Below are 24,696 nucleotides of genomic sequence, written 5' to 3' on the forward strand. Positions count from 1 at the left end.
TGACATATATCAGGGGTAGCTACAAACAGCAGATAATAAGCTCAAATATATAACAAAAGTCTGCAAGCAGCTTCTGCATTATAGCCCATTTTAAAACCCACATATTGATGGTTACTGATGCCAATCTTTCATCCGTTGATCATGCACTTATCGATAAGAGCGGCAGTTCTACGCTCCGTATATATTAAAGAAGTTATATCTACCGACAAAGATTGGCAGGGAGAGACTGATGAAACATCATGGCTAACCACTTACAAAAAAGGCATAAGTTAACAAAAGATCACAGCAGAAGCAGCGGTTCGGTCTCGTACCATCGGCAGAGGCTCATACTTTTTTTCGCGGCGAAAGCGCTTAGGGACACATTAAATAAAAGTATCACAGGAAGAGTATTTTGAGGGACATATACTTACTAGGCACGACGACAGTGTGATGAAGCCATGATGAAGCCGGTACTGCTAGCAACGGAGCAAGCTGTGCTTTTGCAAGCTCCCTGTAGAACGAAAGAACATCACGCGCGCCAAGTACCGGCAGAGAGAGCGCGGGCACGACGAAAGGTTATGATATCTATTGAACGCACACAAACACAAGACGACTAAAGATTTGGCCCCACCGTCAATGCTGGTTATACATCGCGGCCTGGAATAGTCAAATTCGAAGTAATGTTGTTTCGTGTGGACGTGACTTCCCATTCACTCGGCTGTGCATCAGTGCCGCGCCAAGTCAAAGAAGAGGAAGATCTTCGTGGGCAACGGTAGTAGCGGTAGACAGCAGGATTCGCCCAAACGTGGTACCATGCAAACATCCATCACTCCTTGCAAATGATGAAGTTGACCCATCGCGCCATCGCGCGTGCATAAACGGTTTGATTTAATTCGGCTTCAGCTTAAAATGTGTACACATGCTCTGCTGAACGACCCATTTTAAGCTAAGGACGTTCATCGGGTTAGGCCACCGAATAGTTGTAAACACCGATTGACTCTCCGCAATTATAATTACTTTTCTCTATTTCTCTACCTTTTGAACTCTACCCAAACAGAAACCATCCTACAACAAAGCCTAAAGGTAGCATCTCATGAATCCTTTAATCACTTTGACTCTATCGGTCGCTCCAGCACTCGGAGACAATCACGCGTGCGTTTTCTTGAACTTAGATTGTGTGCGAGACACTTCTATTATTATTGTCTCTTCTGCGTCAACGATTCTTTTTTTTTTTTTTTGTGAGGATGTGATATTAGGTTTTGCGATAAAGTGTGAAGTTATCTTCTATTTCAGCACAGCGCTCAGGAGATCGCTGCACTTGACGATACTTGGAGCGAAAGCTTGTGCTGCGGACTCCAAATCGTGATGAGTTCAAATCCGCTTCACGTTTCGTGTACGACAGCACCAGCTATTTTAGCCATTTTTACAAGTTACAAGTTGTTGAGATCAACGTTGCACAGTTCCTGTGCATGCGGACGACGAACAAGCGAACGTCGAGACGGTTGGCGCGCAATCCAAACCCTTTTCGCGCGTTCGAGCTGTCTGACCTGAAACCGAAGAAGCGTTGCTCTCCGGCCTCGGTTCGAGTCCATGGGAACAGACGTTACCGTCAGTGTGTTCTCATACGGCGTCTGCATTCCACGGGAACTCGAGACAATATCCAATCCTGAACGGATCTGGAGTCTGTTGTGTCCGCATCTGTTGTGTCTGCATCCCCCACTAGACGCCTTCAATTCTGAGAAGAACAACGACCGAGCGTCAACGCCGCAAGGAGGCTGCTGACGTCAAGGTCAGCTTCGGAAAGCTGAACTAACCGACCAATGGCACCGCAGCTACGGAATCCTGCCTTTTGTTATGTAAGTACCTATCCGCTGCCCATTGTGGGTGCTGCATTTTCCATTACGCTAAAAAAAGAACAACAACAACTAGATTTTTCGGTCCTCGTCTCCCGCCTCCACTTCGGACAACTATTTGTCCGAAGTGGAGGCGTTCACACTGAAGTGGCAACGAATTGCGTCACAGGAGTCGGCGTGTCATGCTGGTCGCGATCCTGGTGGTTGGTCGTAGAAATGCTGGCGAAAAGGGCGAACAGACGCAAGGGTCACTGTCGTCCCAGCTTCCCAGCTCCTGGCTGAATAAGCTTCCGTGAACTGTCTAATTGCAAAGCTACCTACAGCAGAATAGGCACCTGCTGCCTCCGCTGGTGTGCCACCGCCAAGATGTCGGCAGGCAAGATCATGACACTTTTATGACGTCATCAGGCGGAAATAGGGGGAGCAGTTTTGAGGACGTGATGAACACACCGGTAGGAGACGCGTTTTCAGAAGAAGTGAAGAGTGCGCATGCAACATCTTTGATGGTCGCTCAAGATGCGCATGCGCACGCGCACCCACAGACTGCATAGCTACAGAACGTTGTCCGCGGGTATGCGCCGCGAAGCTGAGGGAGCAGGAGACGAGAGCGCGAATGGACGTCAGAAAGCCGAGCTCTGGTTGGAATAAGTTTTATTTATTTTGCTCTCAAGGCCAAAGGCACTAAAGAAGGGAGCAGTGTTTTTTCTTCTATATAAACAGAGGAAAAATTACAAATGTTTACAGCAATAGGAGCAAAATATACATTAGTTAAACAGTGAAAGAACATGAACAATAATTCAGCAAAAGAAAACAAAGGATTAAAAAGTGCGGTAGAAAAATGCCATCCGTTTACAACTCCCTGTAACGCCGAATTAGAGCGCAGCTCTTGGGGAGGAGGAGGGAAGGGTACTGAGGGTTACTTGTCCTCGGGGGGGGGGGGGGGGGGGGGGGGTCACGTGACCTTGGGGGGGGGGGGTTCACGTGACCTCACGGTTACGCCGACGCCGCTCAAGCAGGAAACGGGCGCCTAAGAGCTGCGCTCTAAAGATAGCGGAATCGACAATTGGCGCAAGGGTGATTCCAGTCACTTGATTACTCTAGGAATGAGTGATGAGTAAAATGTCCTATAACGACAAAATGGGATTCCAACCTTATGACGATGATCAAGACGTGCTGAAGCAAATGATGGAGGATCTATTAGCTGATTTCTGAGCGCAGGGTTATGATGGAAGGTTTTGGGAAAGAGACAAAGGCTTGAGCCTTCTGTGGCGATGTCCGAGGCCGGCAAGATGTATAGCTAAGTTGATTGATGTTATACCAGCGGTGCGGTAATAGTTAGCCAATATGAGACATACGGATCTGTTCTGGACGGATTCAAGTGAGTCAATAAGGTCAGTAGTACCGGGATTTCAGATGGAGGCTGAATATTCAAGTTTCGAACGCACCAATGTTTTATAAAGAAAAAAAGAGCTTTAAAGATGAAGGAACTAAAGATACAAATTACGTTTGAGATAACCTAGCATGCGATCACGTGGCCTGAAAGTTGCGACTGGCGCTTCTAGTTCACTTATCTGCCTCCAAGTGACGTATTCACCTTCAACGTTTTCGCCGTGTGAAAATTCCCGCCAAAGCAAAATGTGTGCTATAGTAAGAGAAAAAAAAGTAACTTTAAAGATTAAAAAAAAATGAGGTAATGAGTGTCTTGCGGTTGCAACATACTGATAACTTTATGATTCTTCGTTTCCATTTCATGGCGATACTGTGATCCAAGAAAGAACATCGAAACTTCTAAACAGTTTCGCAGAAGTCATTGCACGCATTTCTATAGTTCTTGTATTTGACTTGGAGTGCGATATCGTTAGGTAACCTCACAGATAACTGTGTTATGTGAGTGAGTATAGGGCATAAAACGTGCGTATTATTACTGGTTGATTCCGTACAGGGCGTACCTAAGGATGGACAGTCAGCCTACGTATTTCAGGCATAGCATATGTATACAGTATTTTTACGCGTTGATTTATATCCACCTTCCGCCTAGTGCAATGTTAATTGTCACACACAGACACACAAAAAAACAAAAAAACTTTGATCTTAGAACAAACAAAAAAAACGTTTAATGAGGCAGATTGTGCCTACAAACATAAAGAGAAAGGTACCACTCATCTTGTGTTGGCGACGGAAAGGTGACTGACCCGAAGCAGCGCGTTATCGCTGCTTTCATGCACGCGGCGCGTTCAGGAATGTTCTGAACAAGAACACTCGCGATGAAAGTCGAGAAGGGGCTGGGATTTCTTAAGAGTACAAAAATTACTAAAAGTAAGGACCCGGGTCGCGAGGGATTCGAACCCCATTCCTCTGTGTGACAGCCGCATGCGTCAAAAGCGTACCGTCATGGTGTTCGCCATGTTTCTGTCCTGTCATCGGTTCCAGAAACAGAAAAGGCCCACTCCCCGCGCCTCGCCAGAGAACGTTTTGAGGACAACCCAGTTCTAAAGGCAGAATATAAATGTAGAGCCCTCGTGCCCATTGTGGTACTATGGCAAATACTTCAAAATGAATCCTTACTGAGTCAACCGGTCTCAAAGTGTGGTATATATGGTTCGGCCGTTTTTACGCATTCCTTCATCTTTTGGAATTCTGGCGCCCGCGCCCCGGCCAGGAACTTTCTTGAGTTCGACCGAGAGCTGCACTGGTCAATAAAAAAGCTCGAGGTACAACTAAGCGCTTTTTATGAGTTGTGAATGCGAAAGCATGCAAACCGCTCGTCCACTCCCTTTTTCGTCTGCTGCGTACTTTTCGTCACCGTCGGCGCGCGTGCTCCCCTGGGCACGCTGACCTTGGACGTTCCAACGGCGCGCTGATGGACATGCAGCGCCATGGGGTGAGCGGTCGTGGAAAGTGACGAGCGCAGCGGCCAATGGGAGCCCCGTCGACGCGCGCCAGCCAATAGAACCGAAGGCGAAATCCATCAGCTTTACTTCGCTCCTTTGGGATCGGGGAAACTGCCGTTTTCGCGCTTCAAACTGATGACGTCAGCTCGCAAAATTTATGACCCTAGACTATAAGCTGTTGTTATGGCAAATCCTCTAACATGAGCCATCCTTGAGCAAACTTGCCTCGAAATGGACATTTCCAGGCATTCGTTCATCATTTTACATTCGGGCATTCGCGCCTCATACAGGAACTTTTTGAGATTGGCAAAGTTCTTAACTGGTGACAAAATACAAACTTTAGGGCCCTCGACTACAATCTACTGCTCCAGCAAGTCCTCTAAAATGAGCCATTATTGAGAAAACGTGTCTTGAAGTTGACATGGTTCGACTGTTTTTAGGCATTCGTTGATCATTTCAAACTTGGGAGCCTCCGTCTTGTTCGGGGTCGTTTTGAGATCGACCAAGTTTTTAACTGACGACGAAATGCAAAATTTAAGGCCACCGGCTACAAGCCGGTGCGGTTGCAAAATCTTGGATTTCCGCCCTCTTCGAGGACTGTGGCATCGAGTCGAACATTTCAATACGCTCTTCTTCCGATTTCTTTTTCTGCAGGGTGATTGGGAAAATCAATTTAATGTAGAAATTCACTACGTGATTAAATACCACTTTTGAGATGTGAATATTAAGTTCACAAGAACGATCATCCTCTCATAAATTGGGTACTCACCGCAGTGCTTCAACATCCTTACAATAAAAATTACTTTGTTATGATCACATAAAATTATTAATTAGCGAAAATATTTTGAAAACTTGTTTTTAAAGTTTTAGATTATCGTCATATAAAGCAGCTGTTTTTGTTTGCTAGTTTATTGATGTCGGTAGAAGCGTACTGGAAATGATCGTAAACGTCTAAACAAGAGCGAATCCACATCATTTGACAAATTGGTCTCACGAACCCAAGAAAATTATTTTTGGAAGAAATCAAAATGTACTTAGCACATGATTGATTCCTCTGGTTTACTGCAGTTGTATGGCAAATCCTGTACTTCGTTGTATTTTTAAATTGTGTTCGTTTGAACTTCGCCTTCGATATATATTTTTCTACAGATGTAGTACACATCTTAGGCACTACAAAATGTGTCATAATATTGGGAATTAATGGACTGTATTTATTTTATACAATCATGGCGAATTCTTTTTTATACCCAAGACTAAACTGTACACTTTAATTAACTTGGATACTCTTCCGTGGTGGCAATACATGAAAAAGTTCATTCGACTGACGAACCTGCAGTTTACACGTCATCATCTTGAAAATTTGGCACATGAATAACGGTGTATGCTAGAATGAAGTAGTAGCATGGCAAATTGTTCAAAGTGTAACGTTTCGATGTTATGCTCATATGTGTATATTAAATATATGGGCTTCTATGGGAGCGCTGCCGTAACCCGCCAAGAGATGGCACAAGCATACGATGGCCCAAATTTCTGGGGATGCGTACGCAACATGCCCGTTCTAGGAGAGATCAGAGGTGAGTATCACGCCCAGATATTTGTACGTGTCTGCAAGCTGTAATGTTATGTTATAAGCAGTAGTAAAGGCAGGTTTACGAGCCACACGCAATAATTTACCTTCATTAATACTCAGTTTCATTGACTACATTTCACACCATTTAGTTATAGAATTTAGATCATGCTGTAAATGTTTCGAATCCGAATCATTAAAACTTATTCAGTAAATAACACAATCATCAGCAAAACAAAGTATTGAGAAGGAAATAATGCCTAGCAAGTCATTAATATGGATTAAAATATAATGGGCCTAAGACAGACCCTATGAGGCATTCCAGAAGAAACGGGTGCCAATGGAGAGTTAATACTATTGCAGGTTACAAACTGAGAACGATTTGTTACAAATGCTGCCAGCCGAGTTATTTAGTTTACTTAGTTTACAAAGATGAAGTCTGTGAGATAGCTCGTCAAATGCTTTTAAAAGAATCAAGGAATACGCAATCCACCTGGAATCCCTGATCACAAGCAGTGTGAAAATCGTTGGTAATACAAACCAATTGTGTTTCACATGAAACATTTTTTTCAAAACCCATGTTGAGCTGTGGAAAAAAAAAAGAGTTATATTGAAGAAAGTTACAAGTTGAGAGTAAATTATATGTTCGAAAACCTTACAAGAAAGTCTAGTTAGTAAGATTGTCCTGTAGCTATTAGGGTACTGCTTATCGCCAGGTCTGGACAGAGGTATTTCCTTTCCAATTCTCCAGTCATTAGGTAAAACTGCGGTCTAGTGATTGTTGAAATATACGTGTAAGTATTAGGGAAGTTTACTGATTTGTTGCTTTTAGGACTTTTAAGTTTATTTCGTACATACCACGGCGGTTCCACGGCGGCCATCTTGAACAAGCCATTAGTCCAACACAACAGGCCATACTTCAAGGAGCCCTTAACGTCACCGAAAAATTCACACACAAAAAAAGGGACTGCAGATATCTACCGAAAAGACTGCCTATATGACCATAACTAGCAAACGAGCCTGAGGCAAGCATAACATCCAGCTATTCCTTAACGGTGTTGCCATACAACCGGCCCAACATCAAGGTTTTAGGCCTAACTTTCGACGAAGATTGTAGAGCTACAAGATGGCAGAAGCAAATTAAGGCCCAGTGGAAGGACGGACTCAACCTTCTCAAACGGTTTACCAGCAAATCATGGGGATGTCAGGAGGATTTGCTTCGAAGATCAGCCCGAGCGCTGCTCGCCTCTAGAGCAGTGTACGGAATAAACTATCTTAGGCCCACAGCGACGCATAGGGAGAAGCTCGAGGTTCTCAACAGGTCCGCCATGAGGGTAATCCAAAAATTACACCCATCAAGGAACTGCACAAAGCAGCTCAGGTCAACACCATCGAAGAGATCGCACAGGAAATGAAGATCAGTCAGTACAGCAGGCTGGAGAAGACATGGCACGGACGCATCATACTAGAGAAACTAGGCAGAAGGACGTGGTGCATTCCAAGCAACCAACCATCACAGCCTCCGTGGGAGGACGAACTCGTCGTCTTCCTCAAACCTATACTCATGAATCAAGGTGAAGGACACAAGAAACGTCGCGCAGCTGCAGCAGCAAAAAAAAAAAAAAAAAAAAACATTTTGAAGGTTTTGGAAGAGTTGGGGAAACAGGAAGACGTCGAAATCCTATATACAGACGCAGCTAGAGACAATGGCGGGAGAACGGGCGTAGCCTGGTTAGCAGGGAGATCCTCCAAAAAAAAAAAAAAAGAGTAAGCTCGCACCAATGACACGCAGCACAAAAACAGCAGAACTGCTCGCTATCCAGTTAGCAATTGAAGCTCATGTAGACAGCACCAACAAACACCTGTACGTATTCACCGACTCGAAGGAAGCGGTTAAAGAATGCCTTCACATAGGCAGCAAGAACAATATTACACAAGAAATCGAGAATTTAGCGAAAACACTACGTCTTAAAGGAAGACGGCTCGAACTGTCCTGGATTCCAGGACACATGAAAATTCCAGGGAACGAAGAGACGAACGAGGCCGTGAGGGCTAGACTACAAGATGTGTTGTGTCGGCAACATTGTCATTTTGTATATAGAGCATCCATATCGCGATAAAGGTCAGATTTTGGGTTCGAAGCTCGTGGCGTACGCATCTCTTCTTCGTGGTCGCTATGCCGGCGACCAGGGCTGCAACATAATATTGGCGACGAGGAAAAAACCATAAAAAGCCACCATGAACTTCGGGCTCACGCCGCCGCTGCCGTTTCTGCAAACGCCAGGCCAGCCTCCCGTTCCATATGGCCGCAATGGGAACAAACGTTCCTCAGGTTTCTTGAGGCTTCTGGCGCGGACAAGTTCAAGGCGTCGCGGCGTGCAGCCATCCTGCTCCACTGTCTAGGAGTGGAGGGACAACGGCAGTACAACGTCGTGGCCACGTCGACACCACCTCAGCAGCAGCCGACCACAGAGGCGGAAGGCAAGTCTGCGACTGCGGGCGCGACGGAAGAAAGCAAGCCTGCCAGTGGGGATACCTCGGACGAGTTCACTACTACGCTGAAGCTCGTAAGGAGAATTTTTGCAGCCACAACTAACGTACTCGTTGAGCGACATAGATTCAAGCAGAGATTACAGCAGCCAGGCGAGCCGATGGAAGGATACATCACGAGCTTGCTCGAGATAGCCGCCAAATGCGAGTACGATAGCACCACCGACGTGATGATTCGGGACCAGCTCGTATCAGGCATTTCATCTGGCAGACTTCGGGGACGTCTGCTGTTTGAAGGAGCACCGCTGACACTAGAAAAGGCCGTATCAATGGCAACGCATTACGAGGACACCCAGCGCAACCTGAAATAATTTGCGGCTGAGGGGGCGGTGCATCGCGTTACTGACAAGTATAAAAAAAATGAAGAGGAGGTGACGGAGCGTCGTTGTTACCGTTGTGGCTCGGCAAGTCACGTGGCAAGTTCAGTGAGCTGCAAAGCGCGACGAGCTATGTGCCGGAAATGCCAAAAGACCGGGCACTTCGAGAAGGTTTGTAAAAGCACCACGACGCAGGACCTGGACAAGAAAGAAATCAGCGAGACTATGAATTGTGACGTCGTGCTTCTTCAGGTGAAAACGGACAGCGGACAACATGGCATCTACGCCGATCTGGAAGTAGAGACAGTGAGTCTGCGCTTTCTGGTAGACACAGGCTCTTCAGTGTAAATCATCACCGATGACATTTATCGGCAATGGTTCCGCGAGCGACTGGCTTTGGCACCGCCGTCTGTCAACCTGCTGTACTATCCGGGATGCAAGATCGAAGTGAAGGGACGATTCCTCGCCAACGTTCGCTACAAGGAGCGTTCGACTTGCGTACTATTTTACGTGGTGGCGAAGGGGACGACCCTTATCGGATTACATGCAATCTGCGATTTACAACTTCAGATTGAAGGAGGAACCTTGCAATGTCTGCACACGCGAACCGATGAGAACCCGCTACCTGCTGACATGAAGAAACAATTCTCACACTTATTCACCGACAAGCTGGGTCTGGTGAAGGGCTTCGCTCACCAGGTCAAGAGGCGGGAAACTGTTAAGCCCGTGGCGGCAAAATTGCGGCGGCTGCCTTTAGCATTGCAGGACGCCGTGTCCGTGGAACTGCGCCGATTGGAGCAAGTCGGAATCATTGAACGGGTCGAAGCCTCTGAATGAATATCTCCAATTGTGGTCGTAAAGAAAAAGGACGGCACTATTAGGCTGTGCGTAGATTTGCGCGAGCCGAACAAGGCCATTTTAGTGGATGGATTTCCACTACCACATACAGAGGAGCTTCTTCACCAACTTGCAGGGTCGACTCATTTCTCGAAGCTAGATTTGGCCTCGGCCTATCACCAAGTTGAACTGACAGCAGACAGCCGGGAGCTGACGACATTTGTCACTCATGACGGACTTTTTCGTTTTCGAAGAGTATGCTTTGGGTTGGCGTCAGCTCCGGCGGCGTCTCAGAGAATGATGACCACGATCCTGGATGGCTGTAAGGGGGTGCTATGTTACATTGACGACGTGATCATATTCGGCAAGTCCGAAGCAGAGCACAAGGGAAATTTGCAGGAAGTTCTACATCGCATTTCTGCTGCTGGACTTCAGCTTAACCAGAAATGCGAGTTCAACGTGCAAGCGCTCGACTTCCTGGGACACACCGTGAGTGCAGAAGGACTAACCCCTCTTCACTCCAAAGTAGAAGCGGTGGCAAAAGCTCCCGTACCAAAAGATGCAGCTGCTTTGCGGTCGTTCTTGGGACTTGTCGGATACTATACGCAAGATTTTTGCCAAATTATGCAGAAGTAGTAGAGCCTCTAAGAAAGCTGTTGCGTCAAGAGGTCCCATTTATATGGAACAAAGAAGCAGAACAGAGTTTCGAGCAAGTCAAGACATCGCTCTCAACATGCGGTGCTATTAAGATGTTTGATCCTGCACTACCGGTAGTTGTCACTGCAGATGCATCCATGCATGGGCTCGGTGCTGTGCTTCAGCAGGGTGTTGGCGATGACTTGAGAACAGTGGCCTTTGCCTCATGAACACTCTCGCCGGCTGAACGGAAGTACTCCGTGGGAGAGAAGGAGGCCCTTGCCTGCGTGTGGGCGTGCGAGCATTGGCACGTGTTTCTCTGGGGACGGCGGTTCAAGCTACGCACATATCATCAAGCGCTAGTAACTCTCCTATCCTCTCAAGGGAATGGCCGAAGGCCACTGAGGATCTCAAGGTGGTCATCTCGCCTTCTTTATTACAACTTCGAAGCTGCGTATCGCCGAGGAAGCGACAACAAAGTAGCAGACGCTTTGTCAAGGTTGCCATTACCTACCGGTGATGAAGAAGAGGAAGAAATTGTATCATTCGTGTCATCTTGCATCACAAAGCATGAACTACAAGAGGCTGTACAGACGGATGAGACATTACAACTTGTCATAAAGTACATTTCAACCAGGTGGCCAGACAAGAAAAGCTTGACTTCCAAGTTACTCGCATTCTTCCGAGTGAGAGACGAGTTGGCAGTGGTGGACAACTTGCTGCTGCGAGGAGAACGGCTGGTCATCCCAGCGTCGCTGATGGCCACCATGATTGAGCTGGCACACGAGACCCATCCTGGCATTGTCAGGACCAAGCAAAGGTTGCGCGAGCGATATTGGTGGCCGGGTCTCGACCAACAGGTGGAGCAAGTCATCAGGAACTGCTGTGAATGCCAGTCTGCAGACAAGTCTGCCAAACCCGTCACAGCACCACTTCAGCCAATTCCGCTTCCAGAACGGGCCTGGCAGAAACTGGCTGTGGATATTGTTGGGCCATTCAGCAGAACTGGGAGTGGACACGAGTATGCCATTACCTTGGTAGACTTTTACTCAAAGTGGCCAGAGGTATGCTTCGCATCAGTTGTGACAACGCAGACGGTGATTAAATTTTTATCTGCTACGTTTAGCAGAGAAGGCTACCCAGATGAAATTCTGACGGACCATGGGTCGCAGTTCAAGTCGGCAGCCTTTGAAGACTTCCTGAAAGAACGAGGAATTTGTCACCGCTGCTCGTCGGTTTATTACCCACAGTGCAACGGGCAGGTGGAGCGGTTTAACAAGATCTTCAAGCGGTTCATCCAGACGGCAGCTCTGGAGCACCGGCCTCTTGAAGTGGCCGTCCTGGAGCACCTGGGCGTTTACATTTGCACACCTCATGCCACAACGGGGGTGCCGCCTGCTCTGCTGTTGCATGGTCGAGTTCCTCGGTCGAGGCTGGATATTGTGGGGTTCCCGTCATCAAAGTTATTTGTGAACCCTAGCTCTGAATTAGCTGACCTCAGAGCGCGAGCGCAGCAGCGGCAGGCTTACAGCAAGCGCTACACAGACTCCAAGAGGGGAGCAAGGGCGCCCACCTTCAAGCCGGGCGATTTCGTCAGGGTTCGCAAGCCAAACATACCGAAGAAAGGGACATCGCACTATACGCGCCCAATGCTTATTACTGGTACACATGGACCAAGTTCTTACATCCTCAGCGACAACCGGACCTGGAATGCGTCGAAGCTTTCCGGTTGTGGAGAAGCGGGGAAGCGCCTGTCGACAGCATCACAGCAAGCGGCGTCAATGCTAGAGTCGGCTGATGCGGCTGTAGTCGAGATCCCAGAGACTGATCCCGTGGCTTCTTCGGCGGTACCCCAGACCTCAGTGGCTTGTTCGGAGTCAGAGGCAGCTTCGGCCCAGGTCAATACAAGGACAACGAGAGCACCTCTGCTGAGGAGAAAGCCTGCATGGCAGAGAGACTTTGTAATCAACTATGTTACTGTTATTTTTTTGGTATTAGTTACACAGTTCCTTTTTTATTTCTTTGTATTTAGTTTCTTGGGTTGTTGTTTTTAGGGAGGGAATATGTTGTGTCGGCAACATTGTCATTTTGTATATAGAGCATCCATGTCACGATAAAGATCAGATTTTGGGTTCGAAGCTCGCGGCGTACGCATCTCTTCTTCGTGGTCGCTATGCCGGCGACCAGGGCTGCATGGATTCCAGGACACATGAAAATTCCAGGGAACGAAGAGACGAACGAGGCCGCGAGGGCTAGACTACAAGATGACGTACCCTCACAAAGACTCACCTCCTCTTCGGTCAAAAAGAAACCCGTGGCACCGGACCCAGAGGAACAGAAAGAGATGGAGCGGATAGCCAGAACACGACTAGCATCCCTGCTGCCCATGGACGACCGCCCCATCCCGCCAGGCTTCACCAGGTTGGAGAGGATATGCATTTGAAGGCTCCAGACATGCACAGCCCTGACCCCAGTATGGCGTGCTCGATTTTATGAGTCTACTTCACCGAACGACCCCGGCCCAGACCCGCTCTGTAAAACTTGCAGCGTACCTGCTACGTGCCAGCACCTTGTGTGGGACTGTCTGGCCATCAGCAAGCAAAGACAAGCTGCCATACACGAACTGCCCGCGGAAGCCAGACCCACAAACTACAGAAAATAGACAAGACCGGCCAGTGACAACCTCAATAGGAAACAAATATTAACCTCTCTGTTGGAATACGTATGCTCGGCGGGCCTTCCTCAAATCATTTAACCTCAAAAAAGAGTCAAAGTACAGGCTAGCTGGTGGAAGTCAACCATTTCGTCGTTTACCCTGAGACTGGGGTTTTTTTTTTTTGAAGAGCAGAAGTAACAGAAAAAACAGACAGGTCTCAAACTCAGCTATACGTTTATTTCAACAACTTCCTCTTATATAGTTCGTTTTCGTCGTCAACAACCAATCACATACGACTTGTCCTTTGCACCGTGACTTTACAGGTTCCACTATACACTCTAAAAAAAAAAGGTGTCGATTTAACTCTTTTTGGAGTGTAACTGGCTTGTCACAGAATCCACTCTTTTAAAGAGTAACTATAACTCTTCGGAGGCAAGTGTATGTTTAACTCTTTCATACAAGTGTTCATTTAACTCTTCTATAGAGAGTCACGACAATACCTTTGAGAGAGTCAGGGCTACTCTTTTGATGTGTAAGTGTAAGTGTTACCTTCACTCCTTTGTGTAGAGTAACTATAACTCCATGAGAAGTGTTGCCTAAACTCTCTGATGAGAGTAAATTTCACTTTTTTGTGTAGAGTGACTATAACTCTATCAAAAGTGTTGCCGAAACTCCTTGTTGACGAGTGAAGGATACTCTCCAGGAAGAGTTACCTTCATTCCTTCGTGTAGGGTAACTACAACTCTATTACAATGTTGCCTGAACTCTGTATTCAAGAGTTACGCGTACTCGCCAGGAAGAGTTACCCTCACGCCATCGTGTAGAGTAGCCACAACTCTATTAGAAGTGTTGCCTAAACTCTGTATGCAAGAGTTAAACATGTTCTCCGGGAAGAGTTGAATCCACTCGTTTGTGGAGAGTAATGACAACTCCATTAGAAGTGTTGCCTGAACTCTCTATTTAAGAGTTAAGCACGCTCTCCAGGAAGGGTAGTTTTAACCTTATTGTGGAGTAAATACAACTCCATTTGAATTGTACCTTGAGTCCGTATTAAAGAGTTAACTCTGCTCTCTACCAAGAGTTAATGTCACATAGCAGCACACTTGAGCAGTTTGTATGACCCCTCCTTAGATAGTACTTAACTCTTTAATACAGAGTTTAGGCAACACTTGAATGGGACTGTAATTACTCTACAGAAATATTTTTTACAGTAATTACAGACCCATCTGATGTGTTGCCTAAACTCTGTATAAAAGAATTAGCACCCTCTTTAGGAAGCCCTAAAATCTAAAAGCAGCTATGTACATGTTCACAAGGAGATGGGTGCAAAGGAAATGTGGAATTGCAGCTGAAAAATGACAAAATATAAAGCATGAGCCTGCACGGAGGCTATAGGTTCTCATAAAAAGTCAGCACTGAAATAAAACAGTAGAATAGAGTTTAATAAACCAAAATTTTAATTTCAGCACATGGCAAAAAAGGCAAAACCGGCACACAAATTTCCTCTGGCTAACAAGTTTTTTTTTTTTTTAACTTCGTGATCAAGTCTAAAGCCAAGACGAACTTTATTTGTACTTCAAACTAATGAAGTGCCCAATCATGCACTGCGAGTGACTGGCTTGCTTTTTGACGGTAAGAAATGTCGTCGACTCCATGCGATGCAAGAACGAGCGCTGCACCAGCCCGTCACCTCAAAGGAGTGGTCCTCCAACACCACAGTTATGGCACTTGAGTCCTCTTCGTCAATTCTCGTCACCGGATAGGTCGATCGGCCGTGTCCCTCCTCCTGTGAAGAATGAATGCTTAAATGCAGAGTCAGCAATGTTAAAAGAGAGGAAACAGCTCGCGAAGTGCTTTTAGTTAATACCAGTGCACTCATTTGCGAGACAATAGACCATTTTCGAAAATCCCAGGAGCCATTCATAGGATGCGCTGCAATAATTGGCTGGGGCTCGCTTTCTTGCCGATTGAATAAGAGTCCCAACCGAACACTAAGGCAGCACCGATTGCTAGCTCGCTCAGCTGCAAAAATCCAAAACCGTTCGTATACCCTGCTATGAACACCTAAGAGAAAGATAAACCACTTCCCTCGCTCTCTCTCTATTTGTTTCCTTTGTATACAATAGCAGCCATAAGCGGTTGCATTCATTTATGGTATCCTCAAGTTTGCACCCGATCAGAAAAAGGGGGCAAGGAGAGGGGGCAGTTCCCCTCCCCCTTCTCCCTGACTTTTGGAACAATTATAACAGGCAATATGGGAGTGAGGGACAGAGTTTAGCTTCCTTGCACATCACCCCTCCACCTTCCAAACAGTAGCAAATCAGCTGGCCTCCGCCCATAGCGGTGCAAGACAGCTTTATTATATAGACACTAGACTGAAAGGTAGGACGAATGCAATTTCTTAACATCTGCATTTGTCCAAGTGGCATACAATATGTTAGTAACATTTTTATCGATAAATTAGTGTAAACAACGTATTGCGTTTCAGTGCTGACTGTCATATATTATAGTTTATTTCACAACTTTAGAAAGGAAGCTAACGAATGCAAATAACATCTAAGTTTGGGGAGACCAATCATTAAATATTGTAACTACAGCTCTACAAGGGGATAATTCGCCATAAAGTACCATTGAACCTTAATAAAAAAAAAGTTGTACCTACTAAAATTCACGAATTCTAAACAAAACAAAACAAGAAGAAAAAGAAATTTAAAAGTTGGCCATACCAAGAACATACAAATTAAGATTGGCGAGTTTTAAAATAACTGATAAATATGCTACATGTCAAAACAGAACATGCATCGCGGCGAGCATAAGTTCTACCACAACCGACACTACTAGAAAGTCAGCGAGCTGCTCATGTGTGCCAATTCATCGTGCTACTGCGCAATAGATGTGGGCTCTATGTTTTTTATTGCATGCGGATGAACTGGTTGCACCACTCTGAATGCAGGGGCAGGCACATGCATTGAAAGGTCGAATTTAGAGCTCTTTTTTTTTCCACATAGTAGAAAGGTTAATCTATAAATTGCTTAGCCCTACTCTGGCAGCATCACAGCGTCTCTCAATCCTTCATCTAAACTTAAAACATGTTTATTCCAACCTCGACATTTAAGTTCGCACCTATATTTTTACGTTGACTTGAAAGAAAAAAAGAAACAGTTTTAAGAAATTGCGGTGTTTGCGGCGCAGAAATATGTAGTTCTAAATGTACGCATATTGGGGGGGGGGGGGGGGGGGGGGGGGGGGGGGGGGCCTCTATATTATTTACAAGTTATAAATCAAATCGCTGGCCTCCCCTTCAGCTCGCCAGTGTCAAATGTACTTTTAAATTATCAGTCCAATAAATACCTTGTTATACAAACAAAATATGACAGTTCAACGGAACATGATGCTTGAATCAATAAATCACTCACGTAAAAAAAAAAAAAAAAAAAAAGCTTTGTCGAGTAAAGACGATTACTGGCAAATGCGCTCGCATAGCGCATTGACATAGCTGACACTCCACAACCACCCGACTAGCTGAATCTTGGCAAAGAAGGACTACTCAACGCCCCGTGCAATTCGGCGTTGGACATACTGGGAGGACTTTACTACAGCACACATCTACCTTCAAGAAGACAGCCATATTTTAACAGAAAAAATGAACTAAATGACTTCAAACACGAAAATACCCAATCAGAACGTCTCTCACAGACTATTGGAATAAAAAGCATTTACAAATAACGCTGTCCAGGACCTTTCAGGCCGATCGCTGTGGACTACACGCGGGACTCGTCGGAGACCCCCGGCCCAGAGTTAGACACGGTTCAAACGGATCGGATCATGACAAAACGTACATTACGTAGCAAGAACACATGTCTCCGATGGTCAAGAAGAAGGAGAGGATCCTCTCATTGTCACTCACGTGCAAAAGAAAGTGGTCCGTCGTGTCTTCGGTCCGTCGAAGCTGGTGGTGACATGTATGGCCGCAACAAAGGAAGATCACCGGTGTGTAGGCGCTGCCGAGAGAATATCCAAGGTCTTGACATTCCGCATGCTGAAGATCGCACTTGGCAATAAACCATCGTTCTTACCGGTTCCAGTTGGGGAAGCGTGGATAGAGGAGATGCCGAGCCGGTTCACCCGATAAAAAAAAAATGTCCGCTAAGCAATCAAATGAACCTAAACAACTTAAGAAACAGACATTACGGTGTCCTCATATGAGCATGTTGATCTTGCCCTTCTTGAAAAGAGCTATCTCTGCCGGAAAGAAAAAAAAAAAACTCCATAAATTGCGAAGCGCCTCTGCCCCTTTCCAGTTCGCGGATGCGCGTGTTGGACATCGAGGGGACCGTCCCCACCGTCGTCCAGTCCCTACCTTATCGTTAGGCCTTGGTTCACGCGACTCCACTTTCTGTGAGTGTGTGTGTGTGCGCGCGCTTCGCGGGCTGGACTCCGTCACTCCTAAGCTGAAAGTGAAGAGGAAGCTAAGGTGTTCGGTGAGCCAATCGTACATTTGGCTTTAATCACATGATCACGCTCCCTCCCGTACAGCCCTCCTCCTTCAAGGACGCGGACGCCGAGTCCCCTAGGCTCACAGGAGATTTGGAGGGATTAGTGATGGTGGGTGGGGAAAGCGGGAGGGAAATTATTTTCTCGGCACCTTCTCTCGCCCTTTTCGAGAGAGAGATACCCGCCGTATTCATAAACATTCCCCCACTCGACTCCAAACTCGACTCGACTTGAGTGGAGTATCGACGCGCGACTCCACTCGAAGTGCCATTCGTATTCACAGACGCGAATCGGCACTCACTCGAACTCAAGATTCCGTTCTCCACTCCAACAAGCTTGAGGACGTCTGGGAGCGAGATTATAGCCAAAGGTTTTATTCAAAACACTATTTTTACGTGAAAAATAAACATATTCGTTCGTTTTATCTAAAAACTTGTACCATACAAACATCGAATTAGTGAACTACGAAGTTTTATTAAGGCAGCGTAAAGTTTAGACGTGTTTGAGCGACAAAACGGACAAAGTCGTTATCTTGTCTGGCAACAAGCGCATTCGCTGGCTGCGTCTTGTTCTCTCGTCGACGGTCGTCCATCTCACGGTTTGTCGATCTCGTCTCGGTCTTTCTTGATTTCGCCCCGTGCAGCCCTGCTTCGTCGCCTCGCCGCCTCGCACGACGAATCATGGAGGACCCCAACGGCAACGACTCGGAAATGGCCGATAGCGAAGAGCGGGCAGGGGCTCGTTTTATTTATACTGCGGAGGAGAAGGCGCTCCTCCAAGCGCTCGTAACCAAGCATGCGCGAGTTCTTGAAAGCAAAAAAACAAATAACTACTCGAAGGAGGCTAAACTTAAAGCTTGGGAGAAACTCAGCACCGAGTATAACAGCCAGCCAAACGTCCGCCCACGAAGCGCTAAGCAACTTAAGAAGCGTTGGGAGAACGAAAAATCCAGGTACAAAAAAACGAAGTCCGACGAAACGAGAGACATCCACGCCACGGGTAAGTCGACCATTTGCATATTTGGTAAACCGTTCCCGATGTGTAAAAAGTAAACATCGGAGAGAAGTCCTTTTCGGCCAGAACAATGCTATGTGCACGACGTCGTGCTCCTTTCCGGGTCTCGTATAAAACGAATTTTCAAAACGAGTTGTTCAAAGCTGTAGCGTAGCAAAGTTCGCTTCATACGCATGCAGCCGATCCAGGTTCGATCCAAAGTGGGCCTACTTCTTTGCTTTTTTCTTGACATATTTTTTGTAGAACATTTGGCGTTATTGACATTTTTTTTTTACAATCGTCACTGAAAACAAATGAGGTCCCCGCATCTTGCCGGAAGCCTATTCTAACAAAGTGCCCAGCATTCAATTGCCCATAAGAAGGTTCCAGGTGGGCCTCCACTCGGTTGTGCTAGATTTTCTCTTCGTTAGGTTCGCTCTAGTCCCCTTAACAATTGTTTTTATCTCGCACGGAGGTGTTTCGAAAATTCAGTGTGCTCTTTGAATTGTTCGTCCCATACATTGTTCACTCTCTCCAATCTGAGCTTCAAATTCTTTGGTTTCTGTCACAGGAGGTGGGCCACGAACAAGCCGGCCGATGAGCCCCTCACTCATTCTTGTGGGAGCGGCGGCAGACCACATGGAGGCAGTGGTGACAAATCTCTGCGACAGCGACAGGGCAAGAGACCGGCCAGTGCTGTTGCTGCCTCCGGCTGCAATGTTTGAAGCAATGGTGCGAGGCACTGAAGGCAATGACAATCACGCCTGCTGGAACGACGTGCCAGGTAACTGGGGGCTTTTGGATTGGGACAAATTTGCACCAACATGTCGAGGATGGGTACTGTGAGCCGTAACATGTCTACTTGTATTTGCGACTTGTATCATTTTAACAGCAAATCTGGAACAGAAAAAAAGGGCACCGAAGCCTTTTTCTTTTATTGCTCGGCAACGTCTACACTATTGTACATATCTTTGAAGTTCCAAAATTGAAAATGCGAGCAGTGGGTCGTGACATAGTACTGATAGTACTGTGAATTGAAACCAAAACTAGTGGTTGCAAAGCGTACAGCGCCACGACGGCAGAGAATTTTGGGAAGACTCGGTACAGATCACGTGCCTTCTCGTTGCGCTTCTGCGACAGCGAGCGAGTCGTGGCAGCTGCCGCCAGCAGCAGTCGCAGCCATCCGCCATCCCGCCAAACCGTCGCTGGCGGCGTACCGTATCTGTGGCAGTGGGCGCGTTAAGTCGGCGCTCTTTTACTCCGAGTGCAGCAACTAAACGGCGTATAGCGTACAGGAGCACGACACACCGAGGCTGCGTTCCAAACCTACTCGAATGGATACGAGTTACCCTGGCGGATTATGTCACGCGACATCAAAAATAGAGAAACGCTGGACGCGGGTAGGTTTTCGACAACCACCTTTACCCTAGAGTTAGATCGAGTAAGTTTTGGAACACGGGCTTTCCCGCAACTTATCGTAGGATAGTGGTGGCGCAGCAGGCGTTTGCGACTTTTATTCAAGCGCATGCCCGCATAAAGCTTTATGCCTGTGGTGCCGGGAACGCCATCCAGATTCGGCGACATTAGGGCTCAGTCCAGTCAGCTCAATCCTATCGCCAGCATCGCTCTTTTCAAGCCCTGTGCAGTTTCGTGGCTCCGGGTTTGTTCCTCCGACGTTGCGTCAACCGCATGTGGCGATGGCAACAATCGTAAAGAAACGTACGTCGCTGACGTTCGCGACAAAGCTTGAAATCATCCGCTGCGTTGAAAAAGGAGAAAAGAAGTCCAGCATTGCCGAAGCGTACAACATACTGCGAAGCACTTTGAGCCCGCTGCTGAAGACGAAAAGTGACATCAAACCGAAGGCTGAACAAAGCAAGCACTCCAGCGCACGCCGTGTTCGGACACCGGCCTTCGAAAAGGTGGAAAGATCACTTCACAAGTGGTTTATGGACGCAAGGGCTCGGAACATTCCGGCGTCGGGCCGATGCTTCAACAGAAAGCAAAGGACTTCGCGTTCATCCACCAAGCACAAAACGTCGCCGCAAGTAGAGGGTGGCTGCAACGCTTCAAAGCCTGTTACAACATTGTCGGGAAGACGGTCTCACTTTTACGCCGCTACTGCAGTGCAATCGACGGTAGTGATCTGGCGCTGGTGGACTGCTTGGAGACAGTGGAGCTGGCCGTAATAAGGCATGCGGTCAGCTCCATGCAGCAATCTACACTGCGGCAGTTTTTTTCGTCGGAATAAATAGTTCACCTTAACGCTTCACGTGAATACTGTACCTCGTTTCAACTTCCGTCCGAGCGCAGCCAAAGCTACGTGTGGCCGGAGCCAATCACACGTTGGCAATTGGTCACGCGATCTCGCCTGCACTTGGTATCGCTCCGCTGCGCCGCTGGTCGTCCGCGCCACCCGCGCTCGCCGAGTATTTCGTCTGCTACGGGTGTATCAACGAAATCGTCTGCTACAGGTTTAAAAAGTGACCTTTCACGTTCTGAAATTTAGTCGCAGGGGATGTCAGTACGTAGGCTGGCCGCTGGCGTCTGTGTCCGAGCTTTCCACCTGTTCGGCATTTCGGCATAGTTTCGAGATGTAAGTAGACATTGCAAGATGCCCGACGACCCAGCCGTTGATGTTTCCTTGTATTGTCTGGATATACCAGGGCTCGAGCCACAGTCCTTTCTACCAGCTTCTTGGCGTACAATGTGATCGGCAGGTAAAGGGGTGCCCTGATTTCGCTGCGTATCAGGGAATTGTAGTGGCCCGGACGCTTTTCTTGTTTACGAAGCATTTGCGGTACGACGCGGCCGGAGTCTCCTGCAGAATTTAAAAGTAGACATTCATCACAACCTCTCGCGCCTGACGCCCAGACATGCCTTTGCGAAAGGACGTTTTGAAGAGACTCGGTGAGGAAAGCAACAAACAAGCAGCAAAGCACAATTCGGCAATTACAGGAACAAAATCAAAACTGAGCGCTGCAGCCGTGTTGCCAGCGGACGTAAGTTTTTTCACCAAACCACATGTATCTACATATATTAATAAGAACTTAAACTTCAGATATTTAATTCCTTTAGTTGCAAATCATTCTCAGCAGTACACATCTGGAATATTGTGCAGCATTTACGCACAAAACAGTTGTTTAAAAGGAATTACTTTTGCGGACTACTTTGCGATGCGTAAAAATGCTCTTCTCGAAGTTGCGAAGCGTCCGTCAGCCTTTGGCTGCGCTCGAACGGAAGCTGAAACGAAGTATAGTCATTTTTTGCCGTTAGCCTGTCACTGATTAAATCGCGCTGTGCTTTGACACTCTTTTTGTGTGTGACTTTGTATATCGAATTTTGATTATATCGAACTATTTCACGGTCCTTGCGCTGTTCGATATAACGAGGTTCGACTAATTTGCCAACACCTAGCTTTGAACATTTCTACGAAAGGCCCATGTGGCTGTTGGGCCTCTTCCCCTGTGTACTTGCTCTTCCCCTAGCACTCACAGTGCCAATGTGTTTTGCACGCCCAGATGCTCCTGAGCCGTCCGCCTCACCTCTCCAAGACAGCAGCGTTGGAGCTGCTTGTGTGACTCCGCCGGCAAGGAGCGTTACCTGCCCCCGTGCTGAGCTGCCAAGCGGGGCATCCAGAAGAGCTGGAAACCGCATTGCAGCACTGGAGCGGATCATGGCTCCCGAAAAGGAGGCCCGTGTAGACATCCTCGAGAGGGAAGATCGGCGGAAGGAGGCGCAACATTTAATGCAAATGCGCATACTCCGCAACAAGCTTTTTGAGCAGCGACGACGCGGACGGGTAGAGTTCCAGCTGCTCCAGCTGGAGAGAGAGATAAAGGTGGAGCAGCTGGCAGCCCTGCGCTGCAAGCTGCAAGGGTGTGGAAATCACAATTAAATTTGGGTTCTTTCAGTTTAAAAGCATTCCGAGGATTTACTTATTTATTTTATGTGCGCTACATTGTAGTGAAACGATAGAACCTAATGTGTTATGCATATTCGGAAGTTGAATGAAACAGCACACTACAATTGAAGGGAAGGGTAGGTCTTTCGTTAGCTCTGTGCTGGCCACAAGTCTTTCCCAGAATATGTTAGATTGACCAAATACGCGGAATTGGATTTGAAAATCAATTTATTCGAGCGCTTACTACTGAATTCGTGTCCGAGTATTTGCACGAATCAGTGACGGGTCAAGAACAGAGTACAAGCTGGAGGTGAGAAGTAGGACGGAAGCTTTAAGTGGAGAGGAGGTTTCCCCTCTCCACCTCAAGCTTCTGTCTGCTTCCTGCTCTCCAGCTTGTACACTATCCTTGACCTGTCATTGACTATAAACATGTGCTACTGGTTGAATATCCCTATTGGAAACACAGTGCGATGATCTGTGTGCGTTTCAGCGAGCCGTTGATTGTGTCGACAGGGTCTGGAGGTGATGGCAGTACATGAGGACGCAGCCGCCTCCGGCGTCGGGGTACTGGTGGAGAGGGTAGAGCAGGTGGGCATGGCTCTTTTCGCAGCAGGGCCAGGTTGTGCAGTGCAGCACAGGCGGTGATGATGAGGGCTGACCGTTCCGCCTTGTACTGTAGCCGCATGTCCAGGCATGGGAAGCGTCGCTTGAACACTCCAAATGCCCGTTCGACCGAGTTCCTTGTTTTTAGGTGAGCTGCTTGGTACCTATATGGTGCAGCATTGGTAATGGAAGCAACGTTGCAAGATAAAGGTCTTCAGGTGTAAAAATCGCCACTGCTGCAACCATCAGTATGGTTCAGTAACCTGTACAGTGCGGCCCATCCATGCTAGCTGCATTTTCGGCATTTTCTATTGCTTACCAGAGGCTACTGTTCTGCATACAGTGGTTTTGGCTGGTGTTTTCTACATTACCGTCTTAATTCAAGTTCTTGGCCCTAGTCCAATTCTAGTGACAAAAAGCAACAATTGACACCGACTAACTGTGACGAGGAAGAACAACAAATGTTCTCGAGGAAAATAAAAATAGAACTAAAATGTTTAGTAAGGTACGTTGTTGGGCTAGTTGGTTCATCTTAGTAAAACATATAAAATAGCGCAACAGAAACAAGGACAAGAAGTAAACAGGACAGGCGCTAGCGCCTGTCCTGTTTACTTCTTGTCCTTGTTTCTGTTGCGCTATTTTATATGTTTTAACTAAAATGTTGTATGCTACATACTTTTGAAACAAAAATTTGTCCACAGGAAGTGAATAATGCCAGCTTTTTTTGCCATACAAAGGCCCAAAGGTCATGAATCTAGCTGTGACAAAGATTTGCAGAACTAATAGTAACCAATAGGAACACTGTGGCTACAGCATCACTTCTTGTTAGCTGTTTTGAATTTCATGCCATTATTTCTTCCAACAAATTAGTACATACCTGCCCTTTGGGCTGTTGGCTACACCTGGGCTGGTCAGGGGCGTCAGAAGAAATGACATGCAGGCATAGCCTGCATCTCCGAGCAGCAGGCCAGGGATGCGCCCATTCTCGTACAGGACCCTTGCACGACTGTTATCGAATATCCTGCTGTCGTGCACAGAGCCTGGCCACCTAGCAACAAGGTCAAAAAACTGCAGCTGGGGTCCTGTGATGGCCTGTGGATAGGAAGGAGCAGTACAGGGATGAGCAGGTTGCCATGATAAGAACACAGAAGTGCTCAAGCTGAAATTTCTACTATGATTAGTATATTTTTGACAAAGTGCATCTGCAAGCTTTGGAAATTAACTAGCATTTGAGTTCTCGAAGTTGTATGTGACGTAAGCTTCACAATGTGGTTTTAATTCCTAGGTTTTTCAGGCGGTATAATAGAACAGAATTTGAGCACGGGATAAAATCTCCCTAATATTTTCTTCGAAAAGTATAATTCAAGGGGAAAATACTATGAAGCATGAGCGTTTGCTATAAAATAACAAAAGCCA

At 46.9% G+C, this 24,696-nt stretch overlaps 1 protein-coding gene across 1 annotated transcript; it reads left to right on the forward strand.

The window, feature by feature from the left end:
* The first annotated feature begins 18,087 nt into the window (after positions 1–18,087).
* Positions 18,088–22,939, forward strand: LOC115311899 (myb/SANT-like DNA-binding domain-containing protein 3). Its single transcript, XM_040207988.3, has 3 exons — positions 18,088–18,779; positions 19,345–19,557; positions 22,295–22,939. Exons 1-3 carry the CDS (start codon positions 18,461–18,463, stop codon positions 22,669–22,671), a joined length of 909 nt encoding a protein of 302 aa, XP_040063922.1. The 5' UTR covers positions 18,088–18,460; the 3' UTR covers positions 22,672–22,939.
* Positions 22,940–24,696: the final 1,757 nt, after the last annotated feature.

Source organism: Ixodes scapularis, unplaced genomic scaffold (genome assembly GCF_016920785.2).
Source record: "Ixodes scapularis isolate PalLabHiFi unplaced genomic scaffold, ASM1692078v2 PGA_scaffold5__190_contigs__length_132052651, whole genome shotgun sequence".
NCBI classification, from domain to species: Eukaryota; Metazoa; Arthropoda; class Arachnida; order Ixodida; family Ixodidae; genus Ixodes; species Ixodes scapularis.

Excerpts from the sequence above, each read along its gene's own strand:
- LOC115311899 (XM_040207988.3), top strand. The coding sequence starts at position 18,461 with ATGGAGGACCCCAACGGCAACGACTCGGAAATGGCCGATAGCGAAGAG. Across the intron at positions 18,780-19,344 it reads GAGAGACATCCACGCCACGG|GAGGTGGGCCACGAACAAGC; the intron begins GTAAGTCGACCA and ends TTTCTGTCACAG. Across the intron at positions 19,558-22,294 it reads CTGCTGGAACGACGTGCCAG|ATGCTCCTGAGCCGTCCGCC; the intron begins GTAACTGGGGGC and ends TTGCACGCCCAG.